At 37.9% G+C, this 18,776-nt stretch overlaps 1 protein-coding gene across 4 annotated transcripts in view; it reads left to right on the top strand.

Annotated features, from left to right (window-relative positions):
- The window catches only part of clstn1 (calsyntenin 1), a 33,945-nt gene that overhangs the window by 9,400 nt on the left and 5,769 nt on the right, over positions 1-18,776 (top strand). Inside the window, exons 2-14 of one of the 4 annotated variants that reach the window (XM_056733304.1) lie at positions 4,123-4,245; positions 7,644-7,673; positions 9,036-9,231; positions 10,368-10,576; positions 11,051-11,200; positions 11,411-11,596; positions 11,790-12,038; positions 12,639-12,760; positions 14,280-14,442; positions 14,695-14,733; positions 15,991-16,148; positions 16,330-16,478; positions 17,838-18,076. In XM_056733304.1, coding sequence (XP_056589282.1) covers positions 4,123-4,245; positions 7,644-7,673; positions 9,036-9,231; positions 10,368-10,576; positions 11,051-11,200; positions 11,411-11,596; positions 11,790-12,038; positions 12,639-12,760; positions 14,280-14,442; positions 14,695-14,733; positions 15,991-16,148; positions 16,330-16,478; positions 17,838-18,076 — 2,013 coding nt within the window. The remainder of the gene's footprint in view (positions 1-4,122; positions 4,246-7,643; positions 7,674-9,035; positions 9,232-10,367; positions 10,577-11,050; positions 11,201-11,410; positions 11,597-11,789; positions 12,039-12,638; positions 12,761-14,279; positions 14,443-14,694; positions 14,734-15,990; positions 16,149-16,329; positions 16,479-17,837; positions 18,077-18,776) is intronic. The other 3 variants (XM_056733307.1, XM_056733306.1, XM_056733308.1) reach the window with 3 other exon arrangements.

The following is an 18,776-nucleotide window of genomic DNA, read 5'->3' on the forward strand; positions in this document are numbered from 1 at the left end:
CCTCAAGTGCTTGACCACGCAAGTGACCCACGTTCAGTGTTGGTTTACTTTAGAATAGTTCTCAGTGCTGCGTGTTAGGGAAAGGTTCAGTTTTGTTATTGATAATACCACAAACTATGTGTTGTTTGGCAGATAATGTCATTCAAAACCTGAATGACTTTCTTTTTACTGCTGAACACAAAAGAAGATATTTTAAAGAACGTTGATAACCAAACAACATTAGACCCCATTGACTTCCATTGTATAACACAAGACAACGGAGACATTTCCCAATGTTTTACAGAGAGAGAGAGTCATTTACAGATTTCAAAAGACATGAGTTTAAACAAATAAGGATATTTTTGTGTTAACTTCTCCTTTTTATTTAAAAGTTGCCCTTTAAGCACTTATCGTGTCTAAGTTTGTCTTTAACAGTAAGCCAAACAATGCAATGTACTCAAGTTCTTTTGATTATGACTGAACATTATTTCCCATCCTGCCTTTTGGCAATGTGCTTAACCAGAGAATTAAAAGCAGATTATCGGGGAAGTCCAGTCTGACAGTCTGTCCTGAGATAACCGGCAGCAGTTTTCGTCACGTGAGTCTACTTGCTAAGACGATTTATGAGCCAGATCACAAACAAGCGGCGGCCGTCAAGGCTCTTTCCCAGCGTTCACCGTATGGAACACAATAGCTTGGCTTCATGTGTTTGGGTTGATAGACAGATATAATAGTTGCATATTAACCTTTCACAGATTTAAATTCCAAATGTATTGCATGTGAAAATGAACAGGGTAGAGAAACATGAAAATGAAACGATAGCTTTGCCACGCATGTTATTTTCTTTAAGGCGTGAAATTGGATCTGATGTGTAATGTGAGCGGATTTGAATGTGATGGTATCATTATTGCTTTGGAGGTTATATCCTTCAATTAGTGTCGCATCAGGCTTCTGCCTGCGGTGTGAACTGTGAGACTGAGCACTGAGGTGGAGGGAAATCACAGATACCAATAAATCATGCAGCAGGTGCACAACGCAGGGATGTTTTCTGAAAGCAATTTTTGGGAAATCGGCGAAGGTAGATATAAGCACAAGGAATGTAAAACAATAAACACCGTCTTAAAGCCTGAAACAACATAAAAGTTTTTTTTGTGATGAACCGAAAAGCATGAGGCCGTAAAGCATAAAAAGCTGTGGTTTTGTTTCTTTTTTGTTGGAGATCACGCACAATGACTCTCGCTCTCATGTTCTGCCTGTTATTTTCATTAAAATGATTGTTCACCTTGTTTACACTTTGTGTATTAGCAGGAGCTGCTGAACTTGACCACTTTTATGCACACAAAAATTTGTACAACACAATGTTTAGAAAATTGGTAATACACTTTATATTGGACTGTGTTGCAATGAGCAAGGAAAAATAATATATTTTGTATTGTTTTAAAATATGTTCTCTCTTAATTTTTGTGGTTTTAGTGTGTGTAATTAGTACTATTAAATAAAACCTTTTTCTAAAAGTTCATCCCGATTTCACGGTATTGGTTTCGGCCCAGAATTTTCATTTCGGTGCTTCACTTGTTGTTTTAGTGAATGAATGTTTCTATTGACTGAATGTTTTACATATTTTTTATTTCACAGTTTTTACATTTACTTTAAGGTCCAAAGTTCTGATGTCACTATTGAAAATGCTTAAATTGAACATATGCAGTATAATTTTACAAATTAACATATCTTTGCAAATATTGCCAATGATTTTATATTTCTTATTATATACTAATATTACTATTTTTGCTTTAATGAAAGCATGCAGTCATGCCGGCACAGACTCCATAAATTTGTCCTGATCTGTGTTTTCACAGCATGATTTGGGAATGTTCCAAACATTCCACAAGGTGTTCCTAAAGCTCCCTGTTTGCTTGAATGGAAGCAAGGAATCTGTTTAGAAGTTGTGTTTTTACATTATAGTGACTTACAATTCTGCCCTATTTCTAAATATATATTTTAAATTTTTACATTTTAATGCTCAATAAAGAATGCTCTTTATTTTAACTTTCTTTTAATTCCAGGATTAAATTATTGAATCCCACATTAACAATTTTGGTCCTACATTTATTTATTTAGCTCATACTTTTATCTTAAATCCTTTAAGCGATTCAGCGATTCATTAAATATATAAATGTTTATATATAATTTAAATGATATATAAATGTAAATACTTTTAAATATATAGATGTATGTGTATGTGAGTTTATATATACAAAATAAATATGCAGAGTGATATATATTAAAGACAGACTTTTATTCTGGATATGATTAATCACGATTTTGGAGCCATATCTTTAACTTTATTGTGTATTAATGCTGTATTGACCAATCAGAAACTAGGACTAGAATAATCTATTTTTGTAAAAGAATTAGCCACTCGCACAACAAGTGTGTCATCCGTCACGTTTTAAAAGACACCCATGAACACTGTAATGTCTTTTAAATTAAATGCTTTAACACGCCTCAGGCTCTGATTCAGTTGACTCTGTGCTGTGATGGACTCTGCTGATGACAGCATCAGTCTGATGAACTCATTTTGTTTCACACTTCCTGCCGCTGCCTCGCTGTCAGTTCCGCACACAATGAGATCACCACTGCAGGAGTATCGCCTTGCGCCCGGCATCTGCTGGTGTACTCACATTTTGGGTGTAGGCAGCGGTTAGTTGGTGAACAGATCTGCCCTTCACATCAACCTCTGCGCTCAGACGGTGCTGCTGCAGTCATTCTGCAGTCTACATCTAAACCACAGCGACTGTATCTGTCCTCTGTGCTTTCAGACACGGCACAGCTCAAAGCCTTCAGTCAACAGCCGCTGATACGCTGGCTGCCTGAACAAACACAGGCGGGAAATGCCACAACACGCTAGTGATGCGATGTGTCACATGCTGAAGGGCTCTTAGTAGATTATGTGCAAAATTTGGTTTTTATAACATGGCAATCGTATTTAGGAAAATATGGTTTATATATTAAATGACTCTGTGGCTATTACTTATTCTAGGTAAGGCAGGGAATTTGAGGAATAGTTCCCCAAAAATGAAAATTCTTTGGAATACAGACTTACGGTTGGTCTCGTTTGAAAAAAGAAAAGTAGCTGATTATTGCAACAACAAAAAAATCACACACATAAAAAAATAAAAATAAAAGGTATGTTGTTAGGTTTATTGTAAAAAATAAGATAAAAAGTTTGTTTTTCTTTGATTAAATAATACATAAAAAAATGTGGGTCGCAACAGGATAACAAAAAATCTAAGCACACCTTTATAAAAATAATCAACTACTCGCCCTACATAAATTATAAAAAAAAACACCAAATTAAATCTGTATTCTAGAGTCTTAGACATTTCCATGATATATAGTTTTTCATGATTCGATTAGAAATTAAATGCAGAATATTGATGCAATCTTAGGTGTCCCGTATACGGAACGGGTGAGGGTTAACAGGGTCTACATAAGTCCTCCATTATACAAAACCTGAATTAGGAAAAAAAATATTTTTATATTATTTATTTGAATGTTTGCATTCATGTTTAATTTTAATAATCAAATGTTAAATTGTGTTTAGTGTTTTATTTATTTATTTATTTATTATTTAATCACTTAATTTCCAAAGTCGATGAGTAATTGTGTTAAATAATCATAATCTCCACATTAATCATTATCAAGCGACATAAATTCTGATTGGATGAGCTGTGTTCAAGATTGTGACGTCAGTTAAATTTGATCAATGCAGCCTGGTTATACTATGCTTAACGTTGTATCTTGTTTACTGGAGGTGTCCTAACATTTTTCACATTGTTCCCCCATTTTGTTTTTTTTCTCTTCACATTTAAACATTGGGTAAAACGGTCGTAATAGTTACCGCAAGTTCCAGTGAAAAAAAAAAGTTTTCAATCTTTAATGGTCACCTTTACACATTTCTATAATCATACCATCATACTGCCCATCCTGAGCTCTTAGTTTGTGATTCCCCACCTCATGCTAGCGTACAGTGTTGAAGTCTGTACTGACACATTGTGAATCCTCTCAGAAAAAGCTAAATAATAGCCAGTTGCCTGCTGTTGTCATGCAGCATGAAGTAAACTACTTCTCCTATTTCCACAGTAAATAAGCACAAGCCATGGATTGAGACCACGTATCATGGTATCGTGACTGAGAATGACGACAAGGTTCTCTTGGATCCTCCACTGATAGCCTTGGATAAAGACGCCCCGCTGCGCTATGCAGGTAAGACCCTCCATCTTATGGTCTCAGAGTCAACTGTCAGCCATTTTACTTCCTCATGCTTTCGAAACCTTAACATTTGGTCATTTATTTTAATGTGTTGATGACTATAGGGGCATATGCACCTGACCGTTATCCAGTTATTGATTATTGATACATAGATCGTACTGTTTTTGTAGTCATGGGAAACATCATGGAATCAGCATTAGATGATATTATCTGAATGTCAGCTCTTTAGTATGTAGATGTTCATGGTTTTATTTCTGTTTTCTGTTCTGTTTTTGTGAGCGGTCATGTCCATTGAGATATATTTTCAGAGATGAGTTATTTAAAACAGGCATGAAGTTCTTGTGGAAGTTGTGGCCAACCAATTGGAAACATCAGGGCCGATGGTCTGTTTGAAAATGTAAATGAGGCATTTTTAAAGCTGTAATATGCTCGTATTTAATAAGTAAAAAGGAAGACAGGCTGTCCAGAATCCTGTCACTTTTTAAAATGACAAGATCAGTGAAATGTGTTCTCAGTTGGGAGTGTGCAGCTTTAGCATCCTGTCTGTGCTTTTATAATTAAGAGATTTAGTGTGACCTAATTTTCAAGGTATTCATCCATTGGGTCATGCTGCCTCTCCCAGTTTTAGTGTCGGTCCTAGGTGCTCTTCACAGCACCCTAAATATATGGGACACTGCTGAGGATTGTGGGAACTAGCAGCTGACGTTCTGGATGAATAATTGCTTCATGTGTGCTAATATGGTTTACCTTGAGTTAAGTGTATTGAACAAACCATTTCCATCATCCACCAATATGTTCATTTAATTGCAATTAAATTCCGGCATGCTTTGTATGTGAAGATACCCATAAGATACAATAAAAAAACCTTAAGAGATCAATCTACAATTCAATATTATGTATGTATCAAATACAGATAAGAGGTCAAATTGTAGCCCTAACATTCCCGAATCCTGTTTAATTCCTGCCCGGTTTTTGCTTTACGTTTGGTTGCGAAATGTTCCATCAGGGCCTTTACATACACCATCATAATGAATGTTCTGCTGGGGTTTTATTAACTAGCTCCAAGCATTGATTTCTGCTGCTAAACACGGCTCTTACATCGCTATGAGCAGAGGACTGTGCAGTGCTAGCTCGATGGCAAGTTCAATATTTCCTCTGACTCATCGCGACCGAGTCCTTATTAACTTTTTCGGATCTGTTAACCTTCAGGACAGTCAAATCCTAGGACGGTCATAAAGCAAAAGATAATCAACTAAAGAATTAAGCCCCTCCACCCGGGGTCTTGTTTCGTACGGCTCGGGCAGATTTCGTTACAACTTAATCGATCTCCACTTTGCAGCATAGCAGTCTGAGGGAAGCAGTCAATATTCATTGTGTTTTGCCTGATGGGAAATAAAGGACTGGTGGAGTTGGCACTTGGAACCAGTTTGGGGTTGGGGGGGCATGCGGGTACAGGCAGAAATATTCAGTCAGATAGCTTGCAGAAAATACATCTTTAAAGGTCCAACGTGTAACTTTTTGGAGGATCTATTGCCATAAATGCAGTCTAATATTCTGTACATAACTATGTCTTCAGAGCTTTATAAAGACTTAACATAATAAAGAGTTATGTTTTTATTACCTTAGAATGAGATATATCTCTCTACATACACCGTCGGTCCCCTTGCATGGAATTCACCATGTTGTTTCTACAGTAGCTCTAAATGGACAAACTGCTCTACAGAACACGTTTTGTTAATATGCTCTCTCCTTCGTGAAAGAAGTGAAAACGTGATGACCTCTGTGTCAGCCATCGATGTTTATTTCGAACGGGTGGAGTGAGCCGTTGGTTGCAGGTCGTAGCCTCACCGCTAGGTGTCACTATATTTCATACACTGTAATTGTAGCGGTGAAACTGAGTTGGACAGACCAACCAGTAGAGATGGGGTCAAACTTTTAGTCAGTTTCTTTGAGTCAGGTGATTATTAATGATAATACATAAGGACATTTTCGGTTTACTCTTGTTGTTAAAAATAATGTTTTAACCCCAACAGGGTCTATGAAACAGCGTTCCTCCTACACTCTTCATACTTTACATTTTTTGTAAACTCAGTCTATGCTGTTTTGTGCTGTATATCATCATTTTACGGCTCAGAAAATACCTCATGATTAGTATGCTGCACATTGGCACGACAAAGGGACGCACTGATATAAGTAATCATTTTTCCACATATAATGGCTGATACGTGCAATGAAGAACTACATTTTGTTTTTTGAATTTCGCTCAGTAACAATAAATGTCCACAATAGTTTATATGAAGCTCAGTTTAAATTGACAAAAAAAAGTAAATACTGTCATCATTTACTCACCCTCGAGTTCCAATCTGTATACATTTCTTTGTTCTGATTAGTGGGGCAACGGATCACAAAACTCACGGATCATTTTATTGAGTTTAGTTCACTGATCGGATCATTTTTTGGATCAGCTAATGTAAACACTAATCTTAGTTTTATTATTATAATATCACCTGTTTAGAGAAAAACCCTGAAGATATCAACAGATTAATTTAACAGAGAGTCTTGTTTCAAAACCTTTATCTTCTAAGCTGTCATACAGTATGCATGCCTTGTTTAAAAAAATTACAATATGTACAACAAATAAATATGAAATAAATGTGCAGTCAGAATAAACAGCTGACAAATGGATCTCCTGTAACAGAAATGTTACAGGTGTTATGAGGTGGTGATCATCTACTACGTGTCTCATCTGACTTTTTCTCCTCTTCTCAAATGCGTTACTGAATTATCAGTGGGCTTCAAAATTGCTAAAGAAATGCGTGATCGCGTGTAGATCACATCATTGCTTTCCTACGTTCTTCAAAATATCTTCTTTTGTGTTCAACAGAACATAGACATTTATAAAGCATGTTTTCCCTACTATGGTAGTTAATGGTGGTCAAGGGCTGTTTGGTTACAAGCTTTCTTCCAAATATCTTTCTGTGAGTTTAACAGAACAAAGACATTTATACAGATTTGTAACAACTTGAGGCTGACTAAACGGAGACAGCATTTTTATTTTGGGGTGAACTGTTTCTTTAAAGCTCTGTTGAATAAGGATCATATGAAAACAAATAGGCAGTCTTGGAGAGACTGTTGAATATTTACGCTTATATTTACGAATATATCATGGATTCCTGTCACACCGCTCTTCTTCAGACGCAGTGCAGGTCATGTCTCCCATTTAAAGCGGATCAAACCAATCTGTACCGCTGCAGTCAAGTCATTTGAGGTATTCTGAGCTGCCGACTGCTTCTGTAACATCTGTCTTCATTCTTCTTTCTCTTCCTCTGTGTTTCTGTCAATCTCATTCTTTCTCTGACTGATCTGGGTTTATCTTTTCTCCCTTCTTGTAGAGAGTTTTGAGGTGACCTTCACCAAAGAAGGTGATGATGGGCTCTTTCTACTGCCTTGTAACCTTGTTTTATTAACCCACTAACGCAATATTAAGAAACCGGCACTTCACACAGAAGCTCTTGTCATGCTGTTTAATCTTTTTCCGGTTCTTCTTTTATTTTGTTTTTTTTCGTTTTCTCTCACCTTGGAATTCTTTGGAAATGAACATTTAGCAACTGGATGACAGCGAAACGTGTGATGCGGGGATAACTGAATCTAGAAATATCTATGCATGAGACATCCATTGAAGTTTGCAGATCCTAACAGTGCTTCAGCTACTGTTTAAAACCCAATCACTCCACGTGTTTTCTGAAATAGCAGATTTCTCTTTAACCTTTCTTCCTTCCTCCTATAACTTTGGAGGTTGAAAGAAACTTGAGCTTAAATTGAAACATTTGATATCTTTAATATTCTGCTCTATTTGTGTAGCAAATCGAGGTTGCTGAGATTGTTAAATGATGCAAACTCTCCCTGCTGTACGGTTTGTGACGTGGTCAGATTTTTTGTTTGAGCCGTATTATATACAGCATGGCCATTAGTGCTGTTTAATGTGGATGTCAAGCAACGGGATATTTCTAACCTCTGCTCTCATCCAGTCTTTAAGTTCCTCTGTTCCTCTGTTTTTTATCGTGTCATTTTTCAGTTTGTTTTGAAGGGCTTGCGAGGGACAACATTGCACAGGAAGACTTCCTTCACTCCAAAATCTAGCTTTAAGGGGAATTTGATGCTCCGTATGAGGGCTTTGCTTGTTTGTTTCGTTCCTTTCTTTTTTGTTTTTAAGTGGCATCTACCGAATTTCTGATAGGATGCTGGATCTCTGTCATAAATCCTTTTTCATCGCCCCATGATTAACTTTAACATTTTAACCTTTTTTTCTTTTTTAACGTTTAACGTTTACGAAAAATCAAGTGCTTTGTAGCTTTTGAAATATGTTCTAGCATTTTAAGTGTACAGATTTAAATGACATTTCTTATTTTTTTTCTTTCCTGTCCTTGTGTATTAAGTATTCCTGTGAAATGCCTGTCTGCATTCTGGGTTTCTTACTGCATGACTGGATGCGATGTGATCAAATGGCTTGGACCGGGCACTTTATATTCCCTTATTTAACACGTCCCTCCACTTCCCGTATACTTACCCATCCCACCAGTGCTTCTGGCTTCCTCCACAGACACCTCCACCTCCCACCCACCCTCCGTGTTCCAATCCCCTTGGCTGCCAAACCAACTTTGACTGTTATTAGTTGAGTGTGGCGTGTTATTAGTTTTGTTATGGGTTTTTTGGTATCTCATAAACCGCAGGTGCTTTAGCTCAAGGGTGGATTGACTGATGGTGCCGTTTCTCACCATTTTCAGGGGAGATCTGTGGCTTTAGGATTCACGGGCAGAATGTTCCGTTCGAGGCGGTGGTGCTGGATAAATCCACTGGAGAGGCAGTGATCAAGGCCAAGGACAAACTGGACTGTGAGCTGCAGAAGGAGCACACCTTCACCATTCAGGCGTATGACTGCGGAGAGGGAGCAGATGGAGCCAACATGAAGAAGTCTCACAAGTATGTACATTAGTTCAGGTGCATCTTATGAGTCTGTTCAAATGAATAGAAATAATCCAAGTTTTTGTCTTCAGTCATGGAATTTATTTATTATTATTTGCAGATATATACTGGCTGATGTTTCACCACAAATAAACATCTATATAAGATATCTATTTAAAAAACAAAATATGTATATAAATATATATATATATATATATATATATATATATATATAAAATATTTTAATTACTTTTTATAATATATATATATATAAATATTATTTTATAATATTAGCTTTATCTTATTTCAGCACAAATAAAAAATATTTGTAAATCTGTTTGAGTATATTTATAAAATGCATAATTTTATGTAATATTGAGTAGTATTTCACCATGTATAATCACATTTTTTTTTAGTAAACAAAACAATTAGTTAAAAATTTTAGTTAAACATTTTATACATTACATCATTTATTGGAAACAAAATAATCTGTCAATGGACAATGATCACAAAAATCTTCAACACATTCATTTTAACTTGAAAGTTTTGTTTGTAGAATTTCATATATATGATTGAAGTGTTTCATTATTTTTTTGAGCAGTATATATATAAATAATTTTACATAAAAAAATAAAAAATAATCAAATGAAATTGTATATACTTTATATAATTCTTTAAAAATATATTACACACTATCAGGCTATGCACAATCCCAAACCTCAATTCTCATTCCGATTACGATGAGATTTTTATTTTTTTATATTGTAAAAACTTTTTAAACATGAATGAATTAATTGAAACATGAGTTTCAATTCATGCACATTTAAATACGATTAAAAACGATAAGCATCTAAAGAGAATCAGTAATGAGAAAAATAGTCTTGAAGCCATTGAATAATGAGAATTTAATGGAGTTTAATTGAACTCTTAATTGTCCTTTAAATATGCTAAAATCTTAATGATACTACACAGGCTTCATATATATAACAGAACATGTTTTAAAGTACACCACAAAGCCCTGCGGTTGTCAGTGTACCCTTACTTCAAGTCCAGATCAATCCACCAGTTATTAATGAGTGAGGACTTGCGTCATTGGGTCTGTTTTCCCCACTGGGCCGATTATTGTTTATTAAACACGCTTTCATATCCCCCAGGGCTACCGTTCACATCCAAGTAAATGACGTGAACGAGTACTCTCCAGTGTTTAAAGAGAAGTCCTACAAAGCCACAGTAATCGAGGGCAAAAAGTACGACAGCATCTTGAAGGTGGAGGCCGTGGATGCCGACTGCTCGTTCCAGTTCAGTCAGATCTGCAGCTATGAGATCGTCACCCCCGATGTGCCATTTACTATCGACAAGGATGGTAAGTGAGGAGACGGCTTACAACACCTCCGCTGTCATGATCTATTGTGTCCACCTATGGAATTGAGAGAATAGGATGTTATGTGTGACATTTCTCCTTTTTAATCTGCTAGTTTACACGCATTAAACAGATGCTGTCCATGTGAGGACCGAACTGTTCCTGCCAAATCTCCAGCGTATAGATTTTACGATGATATTGACTTCAAGGCGATTGTGATTCATGCTGCTTATGGCGTGCTTATAAAAATTGATCTGTGCAAACAAACGGTCGATTTCGGCAATATGTTACCTTGAGGTGCTGGTTGAATTGAATCATGATCAATGATCGTTGCAGCTGTGATTGTTTTATAAATACACGCTTTACTTTCACTTTGTTACTATGGCTTAGCCAGCTGCATGTTTGTTTAGTGTTTCTTTTGTTGTATTAAAGAATGGAACGTGAGGTCATTGCTTCTTATTTCTCATTTTAACACAGGCAACATCAAGAACACAGAGAAGCTGAACTACAGCAAAGAGCGCATGTACAAACTGACCGTGACTGCGTATGACTGCGGTAAAAACCGCGCTTCCGAGGACGTCCTTGTCAAAGTCAACATCAAACCCACCTGCAAACCGAGCTGGCAAGGTATGAAAGACGTTTAAGGACAGCACACCTGTTTTATTTTGTCAGATCAAAAGCGGGATAGCTAAGGTGTGCATGTTGTGTAATGTCATTTTGGAGCAGATGAAAGCATCCATGATTATATAAACATGTGAGTCATTAGTCATAGTCTTATTGCAAAGTGTGTCTGTGTACATTTAGTCAAACGCACGTTTCTGTCTCTCACTTTGATAGGATTTAATAAAAGGATTGAATATGAGCCTGGCACAGGAAGTCTTGCCCTGTTTCCCAGCATGCGCCTGGAAACCTGCGAGGAGCCACTAACCTCCATTCAGGCCACCATAATGCTGGAGACGAATCACATCGGCAAGGGCTGCGACAGAGACACATACTCTGAGAAGTCCCTGCACAAGCTCTGTGGTAAATCGACAACAAACATATTCAAATAAAAGACTTAACCGTTGACATCAAGAGCATTAAAATGTGATTATTTTTGTTTTTATAATTGCAACCCAAATGTTATGGGGTATAAGTAATTTACATAACTTTATCTCATAGGCCTATAAAGACACATTGCAACAAATAATGCTTGATACTTTGTGTGCCCATAAAGGTGCCAGCGCTGGCACTGTGGAGCTGCTGCCCGCTCCCAGCAACTCTGCCAATTGGACCATTGGCTTGCCCACTGACAATGGGCACGACAGCGACCAGGTGTTTGAGTTCAACGGCACCCAGGCCACGAAGGTCCCCGAGGGTTTGGTGAGCACCAGCCTGAAGGAGCCCTTCACCATCTCGGTGTGGATGAGACATGGACCTGGAGGCATGGAGAAAGAAACCATCCTCTGCAATTCTGACAAAGCCGGTAATGAAATTACGTCACTGATCAAACGACAGAATCACAGGCGTGAAAGAGATGATGGTATAAATGTTTGTTTATGAGTTGAGTTTAGCCAAATATGATCATTTGTCCTTCATTTAATGAAAGTGAATGGGGACTGCAGAAAACTGCTTTGAAGGAAGAGCACGTTGAGCATAGTGCAGGATAACAATTCACTTTGTGTTTCACAGAAGACAAAAATGTGAGCGGGTGTATGTGAAGGATTTTCAATTTTGAGTTACTATCCCTTTAAACGTATAATAAGCTGAGTAGTCATAACAATATCGAAAGTTCATGAACGTGATTTTGTGAATCAAGACTATCCCTCTATGATTTCATCGTCCAATCATTTTTGCTAATTTCCAAGCCTTCGAAAAAGCTCATGAACACACGCTTATGTAAAGGGGGTTACATCACAGTTCTGACCCTGTTTATGGAAACTTGCTTCATTGTTTTCTGTGTGGGCAGGGCTCTAGATATCCATGCAGACTGGGACATGTGTACAGTGCAGCGCGTATTAAATCATCCCAAAAATGGCATGCAGACCTTTCAAAGACTGAGATTTATTTCTGTTTGTCTGTACAGAGATGAACAGGCACCACTATTCTCTTTATGTACACAACTGTCGTCTGGTGGTGCTGTTGCGTCAGGAACCCGTTGAATCTGAGAACTACAAACCTGCAGAATTCCACTGGAAACTTGACCAAGTAAGGGGCACTCCGTTTTGAAAGACACCTCTGTGTTGAACTCACAACATTAAATGTATTTACGCTAGCAATCAATAGGTCACCTGTGTTGGACCGGGGTAGTGAACATATTTGGGTCTGTGAAGGGTGTTGTAGACTTTCATAACAGATGGCTGTTCATCCAAATGGAATGCAACACAGAATTGAAAACAAATCCATTTTAGAAGAGCAAACATGACTGTGTTTGCATCAGATTGTAATATACTTTGGTGGTTTGATGTGTACCGTGTTACTCAATGGTTAGCATAGTATTTACATAGCAGCCAAAAACACTTTTACCGTCTTTGAAACATAATCAAAAACACGAGACTCAAGATTTTATTATATTTGTTACACACACAGTTACACATTATACAACTTTCAGTAAAAAGAAATTTGGCTATATCTATCTATAGACTGTGCAAAATATTCACGTAAAAGGATAAAGCTAAAATAAAGTGTAGATTAACTCTATATATTAATTTAAAAAGCAGGTAACACTTTACAATATGGTTGTTTTGTTAACATTAGTAAATGCATTAACTAACAATGAGGAATATAGATTTTCAGCATTTATTAATCTTTGATAATGTTAGTAATTGTCAATACAATTGGTTATGTTAGTTCATGCTGCATGAACTAATCTAAATTTACAATGTTAAATTGTTTTAGTCAACATAAGTACAACCTTATTGTTAAGTCTATACAAAAAGTGTCTAGTAAAGAAGAAGTTTACCTTAGAAACGAAATCTGTTTGAAATTCTTTCTTATACAAAACACAAAAGAAGATATTTTGAAAAATGTTGGAAACCAAAAACTGTCGGTCTCCATTGACTTCTATTGTATGGACACAAAACCAATGCAAGTCAATGGGGACCAATGGTTTTCTGTTACCAACATATTTCAATATATCTTCTGTTGTGTTCTGCAGAAGAAAGATTAGATTCAATTTTTTTTTCATTACACATGTACAAGTACAGGGCAACGAAATGTAGTTTTGTGCAGCAAGTGCAGGATATACAGCGTTTGCACAAGTGCAGGAAAAACGATAAACTGCCAGGAATTCTCAAACCAATATCCAAAAGCTCATGTCGGGTGAACAATGTTAGGGAACAGCTTTTTTGCACAAACAAATGCAATAAAAACATTGCAAAATTGCAGAATCTGGAGAGACAAAGAGCCTCTCCGTGCACACAGGTTTGAAAAGACAAGACGGCGTGTAATTTTGAACTATTCTTTTAACCAAAAAAACTAAAATGTAGGCCTTGGGAAATAAAAGAGAATTTCGACCTAGTACCTGGCCACTCAAAAAATAAGCCAAATAATAAAAGCATAGCCATTAGTACCTTACCATAGTAATCAAACACGTGTTCCACAGATAAATGTTTCTTTATTATTTACCCTTTCATTTCTTTCTTAAACATGAAAGATTGTTTTTTTCTCCCCAAAATAAATGAAAACCTTAGATATTATACAGTCTGATCCCTGTCTCTTGTCTTAGGTGTGTGATAAAGAATGGCATCACTACGTGATGAACATCGAGTTCCCGGCCGTGACTTTGTTTGTGGATGGTGCAACATTTGAGCCTTTCCTGGTCACGGAGGATTACCCTCTGCATGCCTCCACGATCGAGACCCAGCTCACCATCGGCGCCTGCTGGCAAGGTACACAGCGAACTCAGTTTCTGACTTAAAACCCTGTTGCCGCAAGATTTTGCTAGAATTAAAGTTGTTATAACCCCTGTCATAGATGCAGTTTGTATTTCTATGATCATTATAGCAAACACTAGATCTTATGAAATGAAAATTGGATTTCTCTCATGTGTTCATGTGGGTTTCTAATGCATAACATGTATCGAATGACTACTACTATATTGAGCCGTGCTGTTCTCCTGCTCTTCTGTCTTACCTCCACAGACCTCTCAGGACATGACAATGATACAGAGCCCTTGACAGGTTGCCCACATCTTTCCGATATGTCTATAAGCACGTCAGTTAACGGCCTGCACGCGTGCGGTTCTAATGCAGCCGGACCACACGGTTGCATAACAGCCGTACGTGCACGCAGCTTAACATGTGTAGCATGACGTTATCCAGAGAGAGACGCCACATCCGCCTGCCACATACCTTATTCATTTCTGTTGTATTAACTCATCAAACAAGCATTACGTATTTTAAATTTGCCTGCTGATGTGGGGAGTGAATTGGACGTTACACAAAAACAAGTGTGATCCGACCTTGGGGTCGGCGTCTTATGACGAATCACAGCATTTGGCTTCAAGCCTCGCTGCAGCTTGCAGGATTTTTTATGCCGGCGTTATCGGTGCATTTATGTCTGCGGTTTGAGCCTCTCGTATCTCACAGAGTGACCTCGCTTCCCGCGGGAGACGCTTTAGAGCATCGCTCTGTGTTATATTACAGCGCGAGGTCATTTTGTACCCGTTCCGCATCATTCCGTGTCCTTCAGATGCGGTCATGGCGTGTACAGTAGGACATCAGCTGGTACATCATTGGCTTTCATTTGTTCTAAGGGGGAAAGTCATTAAAAAGGAAAACACAGTAACAATTAATAGTTTAGAAATACTATCGCTTTAATCGCGGAACCAAATCGATGTATACATTTATACATGTCAATTTTTCATTCATCTGAAGGGACAGTTCAGGCAGAGATGAAAATTCTGTCATCATGTACGTTTCAAACCTGTATGACTTTCTTTCTTTCGCAGAACACAAAAAAAACATATTTTGAAGAAAGTTGGTAGCCGTATAGTTTCGGTACCCATTCACTTCTGTCGTATGATACAAAACCAATGCAAGTGAATGGATGTCAGTTACATTCTTCGAAATATCTTCTTTTGTGTTCTGCGAAAGAATGAATGTCATGCAGGTTTGAAATGACAAGAGGGTCAGTAAATGATGACAGAATGTTCCTTTTTGGGTGAACCGTCACTTGAATTCATTGTGCTTTATTTGTGTTCATCCCCATTCATTTGCCACGTATACTTTCAACCAAGAGCTGCATGTGGCCACAGGCCTGAATCATACCATCCATCATCCAGAGTGACCGCAGAGGCCCAAACGCTTCGGGCCGGTCCAGCACGACAGAATTAACATGCATGAACATCAGTCACACACACAGAGCATGCTTGAGCTAAATGCAGAACATGGCGTAGGTTTGCCGTAAGTCTCACGGTATTCTTTGGGTTTGTTTAGGTGGCAGCGCCCGCATGAGTCAGTTCTTCCGTGGCAACCTGGCCGGACTCATGATCCGTTCTGGAAAACTGGAGAACAAGAAGGTCATCGACTGTCTTTACACATGTAAGGAAGGTCTGGATGTGCAGCTTCCAGAAGAAGTGGCCTCGGCCGTGAAGGTGTGTGAACCTGAAGCGATGATGGTCGCAAATCACTCTCTTATTCTCTCTCTCACTCTGTGCCTTGTATTGATAAAACACGTGATTTACAATTGACATGAGCTCCAGGTAATGAATCTATTGCAGTGTGGTGGTGACTCACGGTGTCATGCTGGGTGTGTTTGTTCCTGTCTGTCTGCAGGTGGAGTTTAACCCCAATCAGTCCTCTCTGAGCCTGGAGGGAGATGACATCGAGAGCTTTGAGAAGGTCATGCAGCACATCTCTTACCTAAACTCCCGGCAGTTCCCCACACCAGGCATCCGCCATCTGCGCATCGCCACCACAGTCAAGTTAGTTTCAATGATTGACAGCCACTCATAGCTCAGTCTTGGATCAAACAGTGTGTTATAAATACAATTAATACAACACAAAACTTGATTTCATCTTTAAGTTTCTATTTCTGTAGCGTCATGATGGATAGCTCTGCCCAAATCTCACTGGTCCAAAATCACACTTAAAGGAGTAGTTCACTTTCAAAAGAAATTTTCTTTATAATATACTCACCCCCATGTCATTAAAGATGTTTATGTTTTTTTTTCTTTAGTCGAAAATAACTTTTTCTCCATATAGTGGACATCAATGGACTCCAAACGGTTGAAGGTCAAAATTACATTTTCACTGAAGCTTCAAAGGGCTTTGAATGATACCAGACGATGAATAAGGGTCTATCTAGCGAATCGATCCGTCATTTTCAACAACAAAAAGAGTATATGCTTTATAAACACAAATGTTCCGCGATGCGGGTTCATGACTTCACGTAGTCATGAACGCTATTTTGACCTTCAACCATTTGGAGTCCATTAAAGTCCGCTATGTGGAGAAAAATCCTGGAATGTTTTTAACCAAAAACTTTTTTTCGACTAAAGAAACAAACACATAAATATCTTGGATGACATGGGGGTGAGTAAATTATCACAAAGTTTTATTTTGAAAGTGAACTACTCCTTTAACTCATTCGCCGCCAGCCTCTTTAAAAAAAGTTGCCAGCCTACGCCAGCGTTTTTTAACATTTTCACCCAATTTTAATGGCTCACAGTAAATTTTCTGTTAAGAATATATGGACAAACAATATGTCAAATGAAAGAACAGAGTCTCAGCTTTTCAATAAAAGAAACCGTATTCTTCTATCTTCATTTGTTCGTTTTTTATCACTCCGTAGATGTGGGTAGGTTTCTTCAAAAATGCATCATTTTGATTAAACAGCTAAACAACAGAGATATTTAACGTTTTTTGTCAAAGATTCCGCCCAGATTACACTCAGAACAATCATTCAAAAATGCTAAAACATATATGTTCTAGGTTCTGGGATTCTGTACTTTTTCCCAGTGGTGTGTAATAGCGCCACCTGCTGTACAACATTACTTACACTGATTCCCGTAAAAACTCGTCTTTGGCGGGGAAGCGTTTTTTTATGACAAGATAAAATAACTCGTCAATGGCGCTGAAAGAGTTAACACAATCGTATATTATTAAACATCGAAAACAGTTCTAATTGACTTTCTGATACTTCTGCATTTTTGCTTTCGGTCAAAAAGGCAAATGACATGGATGGTTAGGTCACAGTGTTTGTTTAATGAACACTCATCATCTTCAATTTGTTTTTGTCCAGTCATAATAGCCAATGATTTACACCATCTATGTTTCTCCAGGTGCTTCAATGAGGAGACGTGTATCTCCGTGCCCGACGCTGAAGGTTACGTGATGGTTCTCCAGCCAGAGGAGCCAAAGATCAGCCTCAGTGGAATTGACCATTTTGCGCGCGGGGCGGCCGAGTTTGAGAGCACAGAGGGTGTCGCGCTGTTCCCCGAGCTGAGAATCGTCAGCACCATCACCCGCGAGGTTGAGGTGGAAGCTGAGACCGAGGCTGAGGGAGAGGATGAGCCTACGGGTAAACCAAATAAAATAATACCAAAGAATAAATAACAAGAAATGATAGGAAAGGAAATACAAACGGAGAAAATGTAGAGTAATAAATGTGAGTAGATGATTTTAGTAGTTATGCGACATTTTCAATCAAAACTTGAAATATAAATTCTCAGCGAATGTATTAATTACCAATATATATAATCATCTGTTAATATTTTACAGACATCAGACAAAATGTAGTATATTTCTTGTGCCCATTTATGAGGAATATAGACAGTTATGGATGTGACATTTCACTTACCAGGCTGTGTAAAACTGTGCTTTAAAGACACAAAGAGATTTCACATGGTTATTAAATGTGTATCATATGCAAAAGGAAAGTGAAGTCTTTGAGGTTTCAGATTGGCTCTGTACCCAAGAAGCATTGTAAGGGCCTATTCACATTTCGCATCTTTTCTGCGTGCATATTAGACGCACGGCAGGGGCTTGGAAATAGTGGGCGACGCAATCTTTTTTTCAGACACCTCGGCGCTGCATCAAGATAAAAAACTCAACTTTTCAGAAAGCCGCAAGTGCACCGCAGCTCATGTGAAAAGAACCAACCAGCCAATATTGACAACCTCAATGAAGGAGATGATCACATTAAAACTAAATCTAGTAGCAGAGTTATTGCAAGGTATTTTCAGTGCATATAATCCATAGATCCTTTGTTTATACCGCCT

Source organism: Triplophysa dalaica, chromosome 20, assembly GCF_015846415.1.
Source record: "Triplophysa dalaica isolate WHDGS20190420 chromosome 20, ASM1584641v1, whole genome shotgun sequence".
Taxonomy (NCBI): Eukaryota; Metazoa; Chordata; class Actinopteri; order Cypriniformes; family Nemacheilidae; genus Triplophysa; species Triplophysa dalaica.